This window comes from Xiphias gladius, chromosome 3, assembly GCF_016859285.1.
Source record: "Xiphias gladius isolate SHS-SW01 ecotype Sanya breed wild chromosome 3, ASM1685928v1, whole genome shotgun sequence".
In the NCBI taxonomy this organism is placed as follows: Eukaryota; Metazoa; Chordata; class Actinopteri; order Istiophoriformes; family Xiphiidae; genus Xiphias; species Xiphias gladius.
Window position 1 is genome coordinate 3,199,543 of NC_053402.1, and position 15,994 is coordinate 3,215,536.

Consider the following 15,994-nt stretch of genomic DNA (forward strand, 5'->3'; position numbering starts at 1 on the left):
CAACTGAGTGTCTCTGATAGGACTTGAGTTCTCATTGTCACTTGAGTAATGCACATGTACTGGCAATGGCGTTTCTGTTTTTACAGTTTGTGTTAGTATGATAACAGCAGACATATCGAAACGATGTAAGAAAAGAAAAAAATACACACACACACACACACACGCACGCACGCACGCACACACACACACACACACACACACACACACACAAACCACAGGCCTCCTTGTTCACTGTCTTCCAAGAGTGGAAGTAAATGGGATTCCTGGAATTCAACTCGCCGGCTGTCGCCCACCCCGCTCTGCCATTGGCTGACGTCGTCTGTTAAATAGGAGTCTCGTGCGTAGCGCTGCAGACTGTAAAGCATCTCATGGACTACTCAACCGCACAATCATTATGAACTTTCAGTGAACTCTTTGTACGACAGGGGTTTTATATCCCGTTACCTGTGCTTTTTTTTTTTTTTAATTCTGCAGTTTGACTTTGAGGATGACGAGTAAGATGAAATTTGTTCGGTCTCTGATGAAGGGTACGGCGCTGGCCAACGTGCCCAAACACATAGATCATTTCTCCAAATTCTCCCCTTCTCCTCTTTCAGTGAAGCAGTTCTTGGACTTTGGTGAGTGCGATGTATCTATTATCATTGTGTTTACGATTTCATTATTTCCTAATTGAACTATTATTTTTTTGATTATATTTGTTTCAAATTTAAGTATATAGGAACTATAGTAAATATTCTTTTTGGACAGAAATAAGATTGAGGTAAGAAGTATTTAATCTATAAAGCCTCAGAAGTCGGACTGTGTCTTTTTGCTACAATCAGTACACTGCTGCATTGTGCAGTAAATCGTTGCTAGAGGGCAGAAGGTTATCAGCAGGATGGGCTCTGTGACCAGAAAGAACAGTTCTGTTTAAGGTTTCCTAACTCGTCTCATTGGCTTTATTTCATCATCTGATCACACAACTGAAGGAAAACAAGGTGTCAGTTACATGCTGTCAGCCTGCTGTGACCTTTCGGATCTCAGTGATGATGTTTGTGGTAGTAACACTGCTGCTGCTCATGTTAACGCAAATGATAGCGATGACAATAATGACAATGAGAGCAACAGATGAAGACGTATGTTAGAGATTGTAGTGTACTCTGACTTTTTTTTCTCATCATACGTTCATATTTTTATTTTTTGTTTCCCAGTTACTTTGCAGTATAATTAATAGTTACCTAAATAGCTTAATCAAAAAATTTTCATCAACTTTCACTTATGAAAAATCTACAGCTCAGCTTTACAGAGCTTCATAGTAGGTTTTAGCTCACTGCTTAGCTGCCTGGCACTTAAATTTACTGTTTCACTCTCACCACTATAATTTTTCAACCACAGCAGGCAACTGTTTTCTGTGAAAAAGCTCTAAAAACCCACTGTAAACTCCCTGCTGCGCATCAAACAGCAGACATGCTGGTGAACGCTGAGCATTTAGCAGCTGAAGAGCCAGATATTTCCCTCAGGAGTTGGTAGAGACCAAAAACAGAGCTAAAAGAGTGAACGCTGGACTTACATTCATCTTATGGCCAGAAACATGAGTCCAGATGAAGGTTGAGTTTTACCATTTTAACTTAAAAAGTGATGATGTGTCAATGTTGCTTTCACGACTTGCTTCAGCTGCCCCTAAGGGGATAAATAATAAAAAAATTAAAAAAAATTAAATGTTTAATGTTTACATTGGGGCAAACAAGTTCTGGCAGTTTAAACAAAAACATTAATTCCCCTAAGAAGGCCTCGCTTTATAAAAAAAATTGAAGCCTAAGACTCATTCTTCCTCACCAACCCAATAATTTTTGTACAGTTACTTAGTTTTGTGCTAATTATCCAAATTTTTTCTCATGGTTCAATCAGGAATTGCAGTATTTAATCAGTTAATTCTTATAAATATTGGAAAAAACAAGTACGTTTACCTTGAATTCGGAGTACGTAAACCAGTAATAAATTATTTGTAACCTTGTACTCTGATTTATAATCTACTGTTCTGTCCTCCAGGTTCGACCAATGCCTGTGAGCGCACGTCCTTTGTCTTCCTTCGTCAGGAACTTCCTGTCCGTTTGTCCAACATCATGAAGGAGATCAACCTGCTGCCAGACCGACTGCTGGCCATGCCCTACATCCAGCTGGTCCAGACCTGGTGAGAAACAGCAGTGGAGTGCTGAATACTCACTGAATGATTGGCTGAATGACTAGGAGAATACCTGATTGACTGGTGAATGACTTACCGACTTGTTTACTGACTGACCTTACATATCAATCCTGTCCAGCACAGAACTCTAAGCCATAGAACATCCTACTCAAGTAGAAATACTGTTACATGGTGTTTCTTTTTTTTTTTCAAAGGAGTACAAAGCATCCTCAAAACACGTAAGTGGCATTCGAATTACTGATTTTAAAATGTACAAGTGACAAGATTACATGTAACTTTGCACCCTCGGAGATTTTCATGTTTTTACTTCAGGTACAGCCTCATACTCTCCTGTTTGAGCAGAGGCAGTACGCTGACCCTTCACACTTTTGAAAACTCTTTCAAATGCTTCATTTGAGTGGAGTAGTTCCTCATTTTTAAGCATTGCAAGGTTTTTAATCCAACTGCTATGAATAGCAGGCCAACAGTGGACTGTGGGCTCAGATGTAACCCGATGTTATATTAAAGAGCAAGGGAGGAGAGAGGGAGGGTAGCTGAACTTTGTCCCAGTCCCTCCTCTAACCCCCACCTTTCTTCTTCTTCATTGTCCTAGTCCTTCCTGCTTGTTGTTGCAGCTGAAGGGAACAGCATGTTCAGAACAGCAGCCGCACTGCTGAGTTACAAAATGATACAAAATGAAAAGTCGGACTTAAGCGTCATTCATCAGTAAACAGTTTAATTATGGATGCTGACCAAATGTTTCTCAACACACTCCTAGATCTTTTGGTGGAGAAAAAATGGGGGAACAGGGCTAGCAGTGAATGATAGGACAAATTTCAGACGGTCTTCAGTGCAGGGGTTATTAGTGTCATGGAATTTACCAGGCACAGAGGCTTAGTTTTCCAAAATAGAATTAGTTACTAATAGTTAGTTAGTAGCTAGTTTAGCGATCTATTTTGCTAAGGAGATTGCTGAAATGTTGCTAATTAACAGTGCACTTTTCCCTCAGAGGATGTTTGTTCAGCAGCTTATCCAGCAAGCTGAGGCGCAATACGAGACATGATTTCATGCTAGTAGATAAAAAGGCATGCTAGCAAGCTTACATGTGTGGTGGTTCAAAGTCTGTGGCTCTTTTTGTTTCTGTCTGTTTAGAAAGAAAACCAACAGCATTCTTGCTGACTATTACACAGTTGTTGAGCATTATCATGAAACCGAAAAATATTAAATACAAAGTTCTCCCTTTTGAACTCAGATTTCGTTTTTAAAGGAGATAACCCATGATTTACAGAGCAGATTTGTTTGCTCTAACAGGAGAAGCACGATACTGACTGTTAATTAGTCTCTAATAACAAACAGCAAGCAGGACTAATTGATTAGCAGACTGCTGGCTGTTTGTGATCTGCTGGGAAGTGGGTCGTTTCAGGGAACAGGAGTCACGTTGGAGTTATGCTCTTTGAATTGCATCAAACACACTTGCCTACCACATATCAGGACTAGTGATGGATGGCAGTGTCATCTACTCCACTCTGTTTTAATGTCTTGCTCTACCACTGGAATGTACTGATGATACCAACAGTAGTGAGGTTAATATGTGTACTTGCACTTGTGTGTTTACCATGCTGTAGCTGCCACTATACCCTGTGACTGCGAGGGTGCTAGTTAGTCATAGACTCTCCCGTGTTTGTGTTCTTTCAGGTACATCCAGAGCCTGATGGAGATCCTTGAGTTTCTGGACAAGAACCCTGATGACCAGAGAGTCCTCGAGACGTGAGTACAACACAGGGCAGAACAGAACTGGACAGGATAGCATTGCTTTTGCTTTCTTTTTCTCTAACCTAACTTGCTTTTGTCCTTTCCCTCCCTTCTTCTTTCTTTTGCCCTCCTCCACCCCTCCAATCCCAGCTTTTTGGAGGTCTTGGAGGCCATCAGGAACCGGCACAATGAAGTGGTCCCCACCATGGCTCAGGGAGTCATCGAGTACAAAGATGCATTTGGTCAGCAGGACGCCGTTACTGACCACAACATCCAGTACTTCCTGGATCGCTTCTACACCAGCCTCATTTCCATCCGCATGCTCATCAACCAGCACAGTGAGCTGCCACACACACACACACACACACACACACACACACACACACACACACACACACACACACACACACACACACACACACTCAAAATACCAGCCTCTGCCTCCAACCTAACACATAGGGATAGTGTAGTTGCAGCCAGATGCACTTCAGCTCAGATTGTTATAACTACACCTTACTACATAACCAGAAATCAATGATCAAATGGTCAGATTATGTAAATATAGAGCTGATAAACTACTAATAATCTACTAAGGCTCATAAACTACAGCAACTAGTGGTAGCAATAACTGATTTCCTCTTACTCTACTCTCTTGCAGCTTTGGTCTTCAACGGCAACACAAACCCCGCCCACCCCAACACCATTGGCTGCATTGACTCCATGTGTGATGTAACAGAGGTTGCACGAGGTGAGGAGAAAGAGGAGAGTGAGAGAGGGAGAGAGAAAGAGAAAGGCTGATTTGAGCTGTGGTAATGAAGTTTAGACACGTACAACAAATCAGCTGATTCTTGCTCTTAATTGCATTATGTTGTCCTAAAATCACTGACTTTTCATCCATGATTTTTACCAGCCACAACAATGTGGCTGTTGTGTGTGTGTGTGTGTGTGTGTGTGTGTGTGTGTGTGTGTGTGTGTGTGTGTGTGTGTGTCTGTCTACCACAAAGGCAGTTTTGAGTACTTTAGCAGATGTTCATATGTCTGTCTGTCTGTCTGTTTGTGGACGGATTTAAGCAGTGTCAGAACCGTATAAAATACAGTCACAAAACCTTACGGGTGTGTAGGGTGCAGGAATTAAGGGATGTTGGAAGGAGGGAAAAGGAGATTGGCCCCCCCACTTTATATTCCTGGCCCACATTTGTTTTAAGTTGTGTATCACTGTATTCCAGTTTCAATCATTCCTGTCCACTCTAAGACATTAGGTAAAACTGCAGGCCATCTTGCAAAAGGTCCACACCAGCCACAACGCCTGTCAATAATGTATTGATGACTACTGAGTACTCGTATAATAATGTTGTAATGACTACTGCGTAATCATGGTCAACATGTTGATGGGCATCGCGTTCGATGTGATCCCATCAGGGTCTCTAGTTATTTATTTAGAAACTTTGTAAGCATGGCATGTGACTCCAATAAATACAGATAATGTATGCAGTGTACAGAGTGGTATACAGTATCTGACACAGGAGTACGATTGAAAAAAATGTCACAAAATAGAAAAGATGTTGTTAATATACTTTATTTGGTAGATCTGAAGTTGCAGCTTAATATGGCACAAGGCTGAACTACCAACTAGGCAAAGTGCCCTAGACCCCCCCAGATTCATAGGAGCCCCGGCCCCTTGGAAGCCCCAAAGTAAACTGCATGTTAGTTTTTAATTTAATTATTTGCAAATCTGTTGAATTTTAATGATATTGTCATTGCTAGAGAAATTTAATAGGGGGCCTATCAGGGGTTCATCCTATGGCAAGACAAGGACCCAAATATACCTCCAGTCTGTGTCACAACTACCTTAGAAGAAAAGAACATGATGGTAGGCTTCAAATGATGGAAGACCAGCATAGTCTCCAGACTCTCAAGACGAGCTGGTTTGGGATGAACCGGACAGAAGCGACCTGCACATGTAACACTGTTGTGTGAACTTCTGCAACGGTGTTGGGAAGAACTTTTTTGAAAAATATTTAATTTCTATTATAAAAAGAATGCCAGGAGTGTGTTTTGCTGCTGAATGTTTCAATTTAGTTCAACAAAAAGATTCCACGATTCCTTTTTTTTTTTAATCACCAGTTGTTTATTTGTTCTATGCTTCAATTTCAGAAAAACTGAGACATTAAACCACATGAGTCTCAATAACAACTGGAAAAATTGAGCTGTTCTAAAACTTTTGATCGGTGGTGTATATAAATCCCTGTGATAATATCCAAGACCACAAGCTAAAAACATTAAATGTGAGGTTGTCTCCAACAATACTTAATTTACTGCAGTGTAAGAACAAGAAAAGCAGTGAATTTTCACATTTTAGAACATAGCTCATCACGACATTAAATGACGCTGGGACAGAGCTGGCAGGCTGCTAGTTTGGGCCTGTTTCAGTCAGTTGGCAGAGTCAGAGCTGCTGGTTGTGATCGAACACACTTATCCTGTTTACACTGATGATAACCTTGCATTTATCACATCTGCTTATCTGTACTGTATCTGTATCTGTTTTATCATGTCCATACAGGGAAAGGAATAGAGTTTTTTTTTCTTTCTCTCTCTCTCCAGATGCCTATGAAAGTGCTAAGTTGCTGTGTGAGCAGTATTACCTGGGAGCACCAGAGCTGGAGTTAAGGCAGATGAACGGTGAGACACACAGACACACAACACTGTCACAAAACACACAAACACACAGTTTTTATCAGATGTTGAGGTTTGTGTCTAAAGAACACTGACAGTACTTTTTTTCCCCTCCCCTAGCCAACAGCATCAGAGAGCCCATCCAGATTTCATACATCCCATCTCACCTTTACCACATGCTCTTTGAACTCTTCAAGGTAATCAATAATATCACATCTGCATACAAAAAAAACCTTCACAGTAGTGCTAAAAGTAACGATTATTTTCATTATTGATTAATCTGCCGATTAATTTCTCAATTAATCGAATATTAATTTTGTGTAGTGAAAACTGAAAAATGTCTTGTTTTGTCTGGCCAACAAATAAACCAAAATATATTCAGTTTACTACCATGTACCACAAAGAAAGCATCAAACCCTTCATATTTGAGATGCCGGAAACAGCATATCTTTTGCATTTCTGCTTTGAAAATGAGTAAAGAAATTATTAAATTTTCAAGATATTTTCTGTTGATCAATTAATTGATTAATTGACTGATCCTTGAAATACGTTATACTATATACAATAGTAGAGGCACCTCCTCGATAACTTAAAGAATAACTGCACCTTCAAATTCAGCTGGAAGACTCTTCTCGCAGCATATTTAAAAAAGCAAACAGAGGAGTCAGGGAGCAGAGAGCGTGGAGGATCAGGGGACACGAGTGAGACTGACTGACCACCTCTCAGTGTTGCATGGACGGAGATATAGAGCTGGTGGTCAGAACTATCCAGCCCTGAGACGCTACCGTCAGACTCAGAGGAGCTGTGTCTGAAATCACTCCCTATTTACCATATAGCACACTACATTTATTGGCAGCCATTTTATTTGAGTGTGTAAATGTATTCACTATGCAGTGCCCTCAAAAATTCCACAATAGAATGTAAAATTTGAGTCTATGATGTGTACACTACTTTCTGTTAACATTCCCACACTGCAACACTTTTATATATATAATATATGTGCTTTTTATCGATTTAATAGTTGCGAAAATTACTATTGAGCGGCTCTACACCTGACAGTGATGACACAAAATGGTGATGATTAGTAAAGTGTAAGCCTCAACTTACAGCTCACCATTGAGCGAAGCTTCGACTGCTTTTTGTAAAGTCAGTAGTGAATGAGTGAACAAGAAAGTGATTTAAGACACATCCAGGGAGTTTGGCGTCACGAGAAAAACATGTCCCTTTTAGAGAGTCACTGTGTAGGTACCTGTGTCGTAGCTGAGCTAGCGTCTCTCGTAGGAGGTGTGTCTGTTTTTCACGAGAAAAACATGTCCCTTTGAGAGAGTCACTGTGTAGGTACCTGTGTCGTAGCTGAGTTAGCGTCTCTCGTAGGAGGTGTGTCTGTGTGGGAGTGCCAGTAGGCCTGGATAAAAAAATCAATTCTCTGAATAATATTTATTTTAATGATCCAATGTTGAGTCTTAAAATCCCAAAAACTGATCTTTGCATTTGCTACTTTGTGTGACGAGAATAATAATTACAGTCCTTGTAGAGCCGCCACAGTTTACAAAACTGTCATCGCTCAAGATGGTTAGTTGACTCTGGGTATCTCGTTGCCTATCTAGAGATCACATCTATGAGAGGGATAGACTGAAGAAAAGACTCACACTGATCTGATCTCTGTTTGTGTGTGCTGAAGAGATATTATCTCTGGCTACAACATTTGAAGCAGTGGAAGACGAATATACAGTGTGTGGATTTGGCTTTATTCAGTCTGTTCCTGGTAACTATCACTAGCTAACAGCTGTTTGCAGATGTCAGCCTGCTATCTTGTCAACACAAACAGTGTAGATGAATCAGTGAGTAGACTTTATGTTTCTGTCCTGTCTGCACTCACAGTAATCATTAAAGTTGATGTCTGTACTTAGTTGAAGCATCTACTACTGACGGTCCATATGTAGGGATGGGATAGTATTTATCCTTTAAAATATGATGATAATGCCCTTGTAAGTGATGCAATGTTTTTATTATTCTTGCTCCACTGTTTTGCACATGTAGGTCTAAAAAAATATAGATGTACCTGTATGTGTAGATGTTTTTGAAGAAACAACAGTATTGCTCACTTGTTGAATGTAGAAGAAATTTAAGTGGCAGAGAATTTCGTTGAACCAAACATTCAAACGCAAGCAGACAAAAACTAGAGCAGAAAAAGACTTTTTACAAACAATATGAATTTTGTTGCAAAAATCTCCTTTATCAAAATCATATGAAAACCAACGAAAAATAATAATTATTATAATAATGACAATTTAGTGTGTAGTTACCCTTTCAAGGGCCACTCTATTGATTTAGTAGTGCAGTTCCCTAAAGATGTGGGACTTGGAAGAAGCAGACTAAAAAAACACTGGTTAGAGGAGTTAAAATTGAAGCAGCAGAGACTGAGATATCCTGACTGTTGTGAGAGAAGCTTCAGAAATTCTGCCTCTTACATTTTCCCAACTCAATAACAACTCTATGTTACCTCTCAAACAATACTCAATTACCCATCCACTGAAATACTATCTTATGTATGAGCCTCAACCCCTGTTGTTATGGAGAAGCAACCAACCCAGTGCTCAGGTATATTCAAAAACACTTTATTTTTGTGTGTAGGATCTAAAAGTTTCTAGTTTCTCAAATGATCCAAAATTAATTAAAATTCCAAAAGAGAATTTACCGACATAAGCAGTTCAGTATGGTTTTTATAACACATTGAACTTCCCTAATCATCTGTTACCTACCTTTAATAACATGTCAATATTGGCCTGAATGTGCAGTTTGGTTCCCACAGCAGCTAATAAACCTCCCTGTGTCCTCTCTGTAGAATTCCATGAGAGCAACCATTGAGAACTCTGAGGCCAGCATGACCCTCCCACCTATCAAAGTTATGGTCTCCCTTGGTGGAGAGGACCTGTCAATCAAGGTGAGTAACTCCTCTAACTAACATGAAAAATGTTAACTTAGCAGCTAAACTGCAGTTTCAGAACTGACTAAAAATTATATAAATGTTAGAGAGTTTTACTTGTGGGCCACTTAATAGAATTGCATTTGCATGAACTTCAGCCCTACTGCATTGGAAATCAGAGTGGAAATCACTTCAGTAAACCAGAAAAGAAGGAATAAGGGAGGGTTGTTGCATTGGAAGTAGGGTTGCAATGGTGTGAGATTTTCATGGTATGATAACCATCCCAGAAATTATCATGGTATCACAGTATATGATATTTCCCAATTATTATTATTGTTATTAGTTACATTGACCCATAAGAAATGAAAAAAGAAGGTTTTTTTTTTTTTTTTAGCTGAAGCATGTTAGTTTGCATGTTAGCACCAGTGATGGAGGAACTATTCATATCCTTTACTTAAGTAAAAGTACTAATATCACACAGTAAAAGTACTCAGTTACAAGTATAAGTCCTGCATTAAAAATGTCAAAGTGTGTAAGTATTATCATGTATTATCAAGTATTAAAAGTAAAAGTACTCAATAATCAAAGATGTCCCCTGTGATTTTTATACTATTATATATTATTTCATTACATTATTATTATTCATACATTAATGTAAAAGTAGGATTTTACATTACATACAGCTGGATGGTGGAGCTCTTTTGAACTATTTTGTATCCAATTAATGATTATTTTCATTATGGATTAATCTCCTAAATATTTTCTCCATTCATCGATTGATTGTTTGATAAAAGTTCTGAAAGTAGTGAGAAATACCATCACAAGTGCTCTAAACGATTATCAAAAGAGTTGCCAATTTACTGTAGGTGTACGACAGTGCAGCCAGACTGATCCTGTCTGTACCTCACACACATACTCACTTACGTGAGCCCCCTGAGTCAGGAAAATTTGTTTGTGTGTTTTTTTCTGGGGTCAGTGTGTGTCTGTTTTTACAGTCCTGGTTGAAATGACTGTCACCCTGAATTTTAAGTGCAGAATTTAGAATATCTCTAGAAATAAATGCAATTTAGCCAATTTTGTATATTCAGAATATTTAATAAAATGCCCAAAAAATGCTTTCATATGATGAAATAAAAAATACAGACCTAAAATGTATGCTGGACACAATTATTGACACCCTTTTGATGAATTTAAACTAGTTCCTCACACGAAATTAGTGTGTAGGTTTGAGGCGAAGGTCTTGGGTCTTTCAGCAAGACAACGACCCAAAGAACACATCCAGCAGCACAAAAGAATGTTTGAAAAAGAAAAGATGGACTGTTTTAAACTGGCCAGCAGTGAGTCCTGACCTAAATCCCATTGAAAACCTTGGAGAGAGCTGAAATCTGCCATTACAAAAAGGACTCCTTCAAACTTAAAAGAGCTTGAACGCATAGCAATGGCAGAGTGGCAGAAACTACCAACAGACAGGTGCAAGAAGCTTCTAGATGGTTACAAGAAACTTTTAGAGGCTGTCAATGTTAACAAAGGTTCTAAAACCAAATATAATTGCACCAATAATTTTGTCTGGATTACACTTTGTGTTTGTATTATTTCACTATTATGCAAGTTTTGTGGGTTTTTATTTTTATTTTCTTTTGTCCAGTAACCTGGGACATTTTATTAAAACATTTAGATTTTACAAAATTGGATAATTTGCATTTATTTCTGAAGATATTCTAAATTCTGTACTGTAATTCTGTAATTGAATAATTTCATCCAGGACTGTAAATCCTGGTTGAAAGAGGTCACCGAACAGATAGACTATGCAGATGTAGCTGGGAGCCGGGATAAGGAAAGTTATTTCGTTAAGCATTTTATGATCAACGTTTACATGTTCACAAGTTTTTTCATTGGGGATTAAAGTAATAAACATGACACATAGATCTGCATGGAGGGATGGTGTTCTCAAAGATGGGCAAACATGTTTGATGTGTATCGTCCTTTGGCAGCCACTTTGTGTCCAAGTTTTTTGCATGTCCTCGAGGACAACCCCCCATCGGTTTTTGGGATATCCAAAAAATCCCATGCTGCAGATTTTAATTTTTTTTTGTGGGCAATGGAGACTGGTGATATTAGTTTTGTTTCTCTCTGCCATATTTTCAGCTGTATGCATATATATATTTACATATAATTATATTATATATTTAAATATGTTTCAATTAACAACAACAGAAGCAACAAAAATAAAAAGCTCAGATCCCCTGTAGAACAGCTCCCACCTCTCCAGGAAAGGGCTTTTTAACTGGGTCTAAGGAACACCTTAATAAAACATATAATTATATTAAGTTATTGAAAAAAAGATTTGTTGAGTCCACCAGATTCCTCTACGATGTTTCACAAACCTGTTGTGCTTGTCTGGCAAAGAAATGCAAGGCAAGCACATATACTATTCTTTGTCATGATGATAGAAGTGGCTGTAAAATCATACAGTGCATCAGCAAACATATGCAACACAACATTAAGTAGGTCGTTTAGCTTGTCACTACTTGAAAGAAGAATAAACAAACCAAGAAAAGAACCAGAGTCGGCACAACTAAAACTTGTTTACTTTAAAAAAGACCAGTGATCCGTCCTGTACTAAAGCCATACTGTAATGTTACACATACATCATGTACACACTAAGGTGATAACTGTATGTAAGGATTTTTAAAGAAGCTATGAAAAGAAAGGTCTTTTTCTTGTCCCAATTTGTCCCCCCTAGTGTTTTCACCCTTTGCCCCATTGTTATTGTTAACCACAATCACCTCTCATCAGCTTCTCAGTTAGGTTATATTAAGTTAACCTCATAAACCCTCGTTATCATTCAGTGACTCATAATCTGCCCTTATACAGAGCCCATTCATTGACATCATTGGTTCCTGGAATACCATACAGCCATATTTAGACAGGATCAACTCAGCACACTATTAGGTGATTTTGATCACGTTTGTTTTATGCTAGCATAGTAACAAAACTGAAGGTTTTCTCTCCACCATTTCATAATCATTAAAGACTAGTTTTTTGTTAATTTTGCTTCGATCTGCTGTCGTGCTGCTGAGTCCTCACTGCTGTGTTAACCACACCATAATCTCCCTCTCTCTCCAGATGAGTGACAGTGGAGGTGGCGTTCCCTTCAGGAAGACAGAGCATCTGTTCAGCTACATGTACTCCACAGCGCCCAGACCCTCTATAGGAGACAAACACAGAGCCCCACTGGTGAACAAATCACACACAAAAACACACAATCAAACACAATATTAATACATGAGAAGAGCTAATATGCGTATTTGTGTGTGTGTAGGCTGGGTTTGGCTATGGTCTGCCCATCTCTCGGCTCTATGCTCGCTACTTCCAGGGAGACTTACAGCTCTACTCCATGGAGGGTTATGGCACTGACACTGTCATTCATCTGAGGGTAATATATACAGATACAAGCACGTTTGCACCAGCATATTGCCTGATATATAGTATGAAGGATGGCCTGCTTAGCTGCTAAGATCAGGGCCCCTTTCTCTAATATGTCTTAAGTCCTAATAAATGTATCCAGTTATTTTTTTAGCCAACTAACTTAATTCTTCAAATGTAAGTGCAGGATTGATTTGTTCATCTTTGGCCAAGTTACATTAAATAACAAGGTTATACTTAGAGTTCAGGGGTGCCAATGGTTTCAACCAGGACTGTATTTTTTCTTAAGCTACTGTCGTATATCACGACCTTGAACCTCTTGAGTGGAGAAGAATGATTCACAGCATGTCGATGCTCCTTTTGAGTTTTCTTTATTTATAAAAATCAGGTATACTTAGTTTGCAGGGAGAGAATCATTGAGGTCAAATTAAAAAGCCTGCAAGGGTCCACTCGAGTCCGATTCTCCAATTCTGATTCTCCAATTCTGATTCTCCAACAATATCAAGGGGTTGTCCCAAATATATAGGCTTATGCAAATTAACTCTTTAATATTCAGGGTATCCCACTCCCAACTTTGGTTCGTTACCAATTATGGTCAGATTCAGTGTTCTCACTCTCCAATTGCTCATCCCACATATATTACTTTATCTCTGTTCTGACATTAGGCCTTAATAAGGCGAGATGGAGCTTAGGCTACACGTTGACTTAAACATCCTGTGTGTCTTTGGACCAGGCAACACAGAATTTGACAGAGGCAGGAATTCATCAAAGCACTTCCTGTGTCAATTCTGTGTCAAATTTGGGTAAAACCCTCTTAACCGGTTATGAAATACACAATACTACTCAGTAGGATTTCTTTTAAAACCGATTGACTAATCTTACTTGATGCACATTTTATTTATGAAATGACACTTCAACAAAATTCTCAGGGTCACATTAAAGGCCCTCTAAAAAAATCAGACATTAAATGTCGTTCAGAGTTCAGTAATCAGTTTCAAAACATCTATGATTTATAAAAATCTAATTTAAAAAATAGTTCATCATTTTTGGAAATACACTGTATTTGTTTTGTTGCTGAGAGTTATATGAGTGGACTGATTCCCCTCTCACTTCTGTACCGGCTGCTGGAGCCAGCAGCCGGTTACCTTAGCTTAAGAGGAGTCTCTGCTGGTTGTCTAGCAAACATTTTGTGAAGACAAGACTCCAGAAAGGAAGTAAGCATCACTGTGGTTCCCTCAAAAAAAAGCCAATAATAATTGCAATAATGCAATAATCCGAAAGCCAATGGAAAAATCCATTGGCTTTCAGATTATTGCAGAAAATTAGCTCTGTGACAAACAAAATTTATGATACTTACATGTTTTGTTCAACAAGATAATCTTCATAAATGAAAAACATTTTTATGATTCTTGAAGCCTAAATACAATTGGCAGAAGTAAAAAGCTAATGTTAGGCTATAAACTAGCTACACCACGTTCACATGACGGTTTACAAATGCATGCACTGAGACTGTAAAGGCGATCTACTAAAGACTGGTTAGTATATTGGTTTTTTTTGTGTTCGGCATGATGACGTTAAATGTCCCCAACAACCTTGGTAGGCTCATTTAAACACTTGGTAGCAACTGCCTTTTTTCAGACACTTAAACAGGTGGGGTATTTACTGACGTAATTTATGTCGTAGTAAGTCCAAATAAACATACAAGCAGAAAAAAACACATTTGGTAGAAAAAAACCCTACTTTAATATCTGTTCTCTATGTCTGTCTCTAGGCGTTGTCTACGGACTCTGTGGAGAGGCTGCCAGTTTTTAACAAGACTGCTCTGCGTCACTACAAGCTGAGTTTGGAGGCAGATGATTGGTGCATTCCCTCAAAGGAGCCATTGGACCTGGCTGTCTACCGTGCTGCCAAGTGATTCAGTAATGACCCGATATGACTTTTGACAAGTATTTACAAGCTGACCATAAAAATCCCCTTTAAAGGCAGGGCATTGTTGGACCAAAATTATTAGCCTGGCAGTGAATGCGGGCTGAAGTAATCAAAAGTTAATCTTTCAGATGAAGGAGAATGCTCAGCATTGACGTCCTAATTGTCTAGGAATTCTGTAGATTTGAGCGAGCACCTTCTCACCATCTCCTCCTGTTTTCTTCACGTGTGCTGTAGATAAAGAAAGAGAAAAAGGAGGTTGACATTCTGAGTCAAAATGGTGGACAGTCAAAGATGCAGTGGTTGAATCCTGAAAGAGAGAGAGAAAAGAGATGGCGAAATGAAGTTATGGCAAGGCTGAACAATTTGTAGAAAATATCTAATTGTGGACATTTTCTGACCAATATTGGGATTGTGATAAAACCCCAGCATAATCAGTCAAATCACAAGTGGGCTATTTGTTATTAGGAGCTACACAGCTTTCCATCTACTTTGAATAACAGACTAACAGAGCATGTCTTCACAGCCTAAAACTGGACATCCAGATTTAAAACTCAAGCGCTAGCGGCTAGCTAGTAACGCTCTGTCTGAAAATTCTCAGCTATTTAGATAATTTATGTCCATGAAGACACAAGACACATGAAGCCATAATAAGTTGTAGTGAGTTAGCTAGCATACTATAATGTTAATTCTTTTTTTTTTTTTTTGCATCAGTTTACTTTGACCCTCCATGTTTTTGGATGTATCTGAGTAAATCCTCTCTTGAATTCATGCTTTGTGGCAAAACAGTTTAGCAGGTTGTGTAACACTGTGAAAGAATTATGTAAGCATGTTTTCACTTTGACAGTTATGGTTATCCATTAAGTACAGTGGGGTCCAAAAGTCTGAGACAACTTTCCCAAAATGGTCTCAGACTTTTGGATCCCACTGTAGCTGAACTTAAGTGTAGAAAACGCTTCAGTCAGTGTGTTGTTGAAGACCTGCAACAAGTCCAAACTGAAATGTGTGTATCTGACTATGTATGAAAATAATAACTCCCTGTTATACTGTATTCACAGATATAGTATGTGTGACCCAGACACTGTGTTATTGTGTCCTTTGAAGTGCCTGTATTCTATTGTAAATTTAAA

General features: G+C 38.8%; 1 protein-coding gene across 2 annotated transcripts; it reads left to right on the top strand.

Moving 5' to 3' along the window:
* The first annotated feature begins 487 nt into the window (after positions 1–487).
* Positions 488–15,568, top strand: LOC120786116 (pyruvate dehydrogenase (acetyl-transferring) kinase isozyme 2, mitochondrial-like). Of its 2 annotated transcripts, XM_040121267.1 has the most exons (12): positions 508–617; positions 2,029–2,170; positions 2,377–2,400; positions 3,857–3,928; positions 4,064–4,251; positions 4,572–4,661; positions 6,515–6,592; positions 6,707–6,783; positions 9,432–9,530; positions 12,639–12,749; positions 12,835–12,948; positions 14,710–15,568. In XM_040121267.1, the coding sequence occupies exons 1-12, from the start codon at positions 521–523 to the stop codon at positions 14,851–14,853; spliced, it is 1,236 nt and encodes a 411-aa protein (XP_039977201.1). In that variant the 5' UTR covers positions 508–520; the 3' UTR covers positions 14,854–15,568. The 2 variants fall into 2 exon arrangements, with proteins under 2 accessions (XP_039977192.1, XP_039977201.1); XM_040121258.1 differs by lacking the exon at positions 2,377–2,400 and having other exon boundaries at positions 488–617.
* The last annotated feature ends 426 nt before the right edge of the window (positions 15,569–15,994 follow it).

Bases quoted from the DNA above. Each gene is read 5' to 3' on its own strand.
- LOC120786116 (XM_040121258.1), top strand. From the start codon at position 488: ATGACGAGTAAGATGAAATTTGTTCGGTCTCTGATGAAGGGTACGGCG. The intron at 618-2,028 runs GTGAGTGCGATG...TCTGTCCTCCAG, and splicing joins GAAGCAGTTCTTGGACTTTG to GTTCGACCAATGCCTGTGAG. The intron at 9,531-12,638 runs GTGAGTAACTCC...CTCTCTCTCCAG, and splicing joins GAGAGGACCTGTCAATCAAG to ATGAGTGACAGTGGAGGTGG.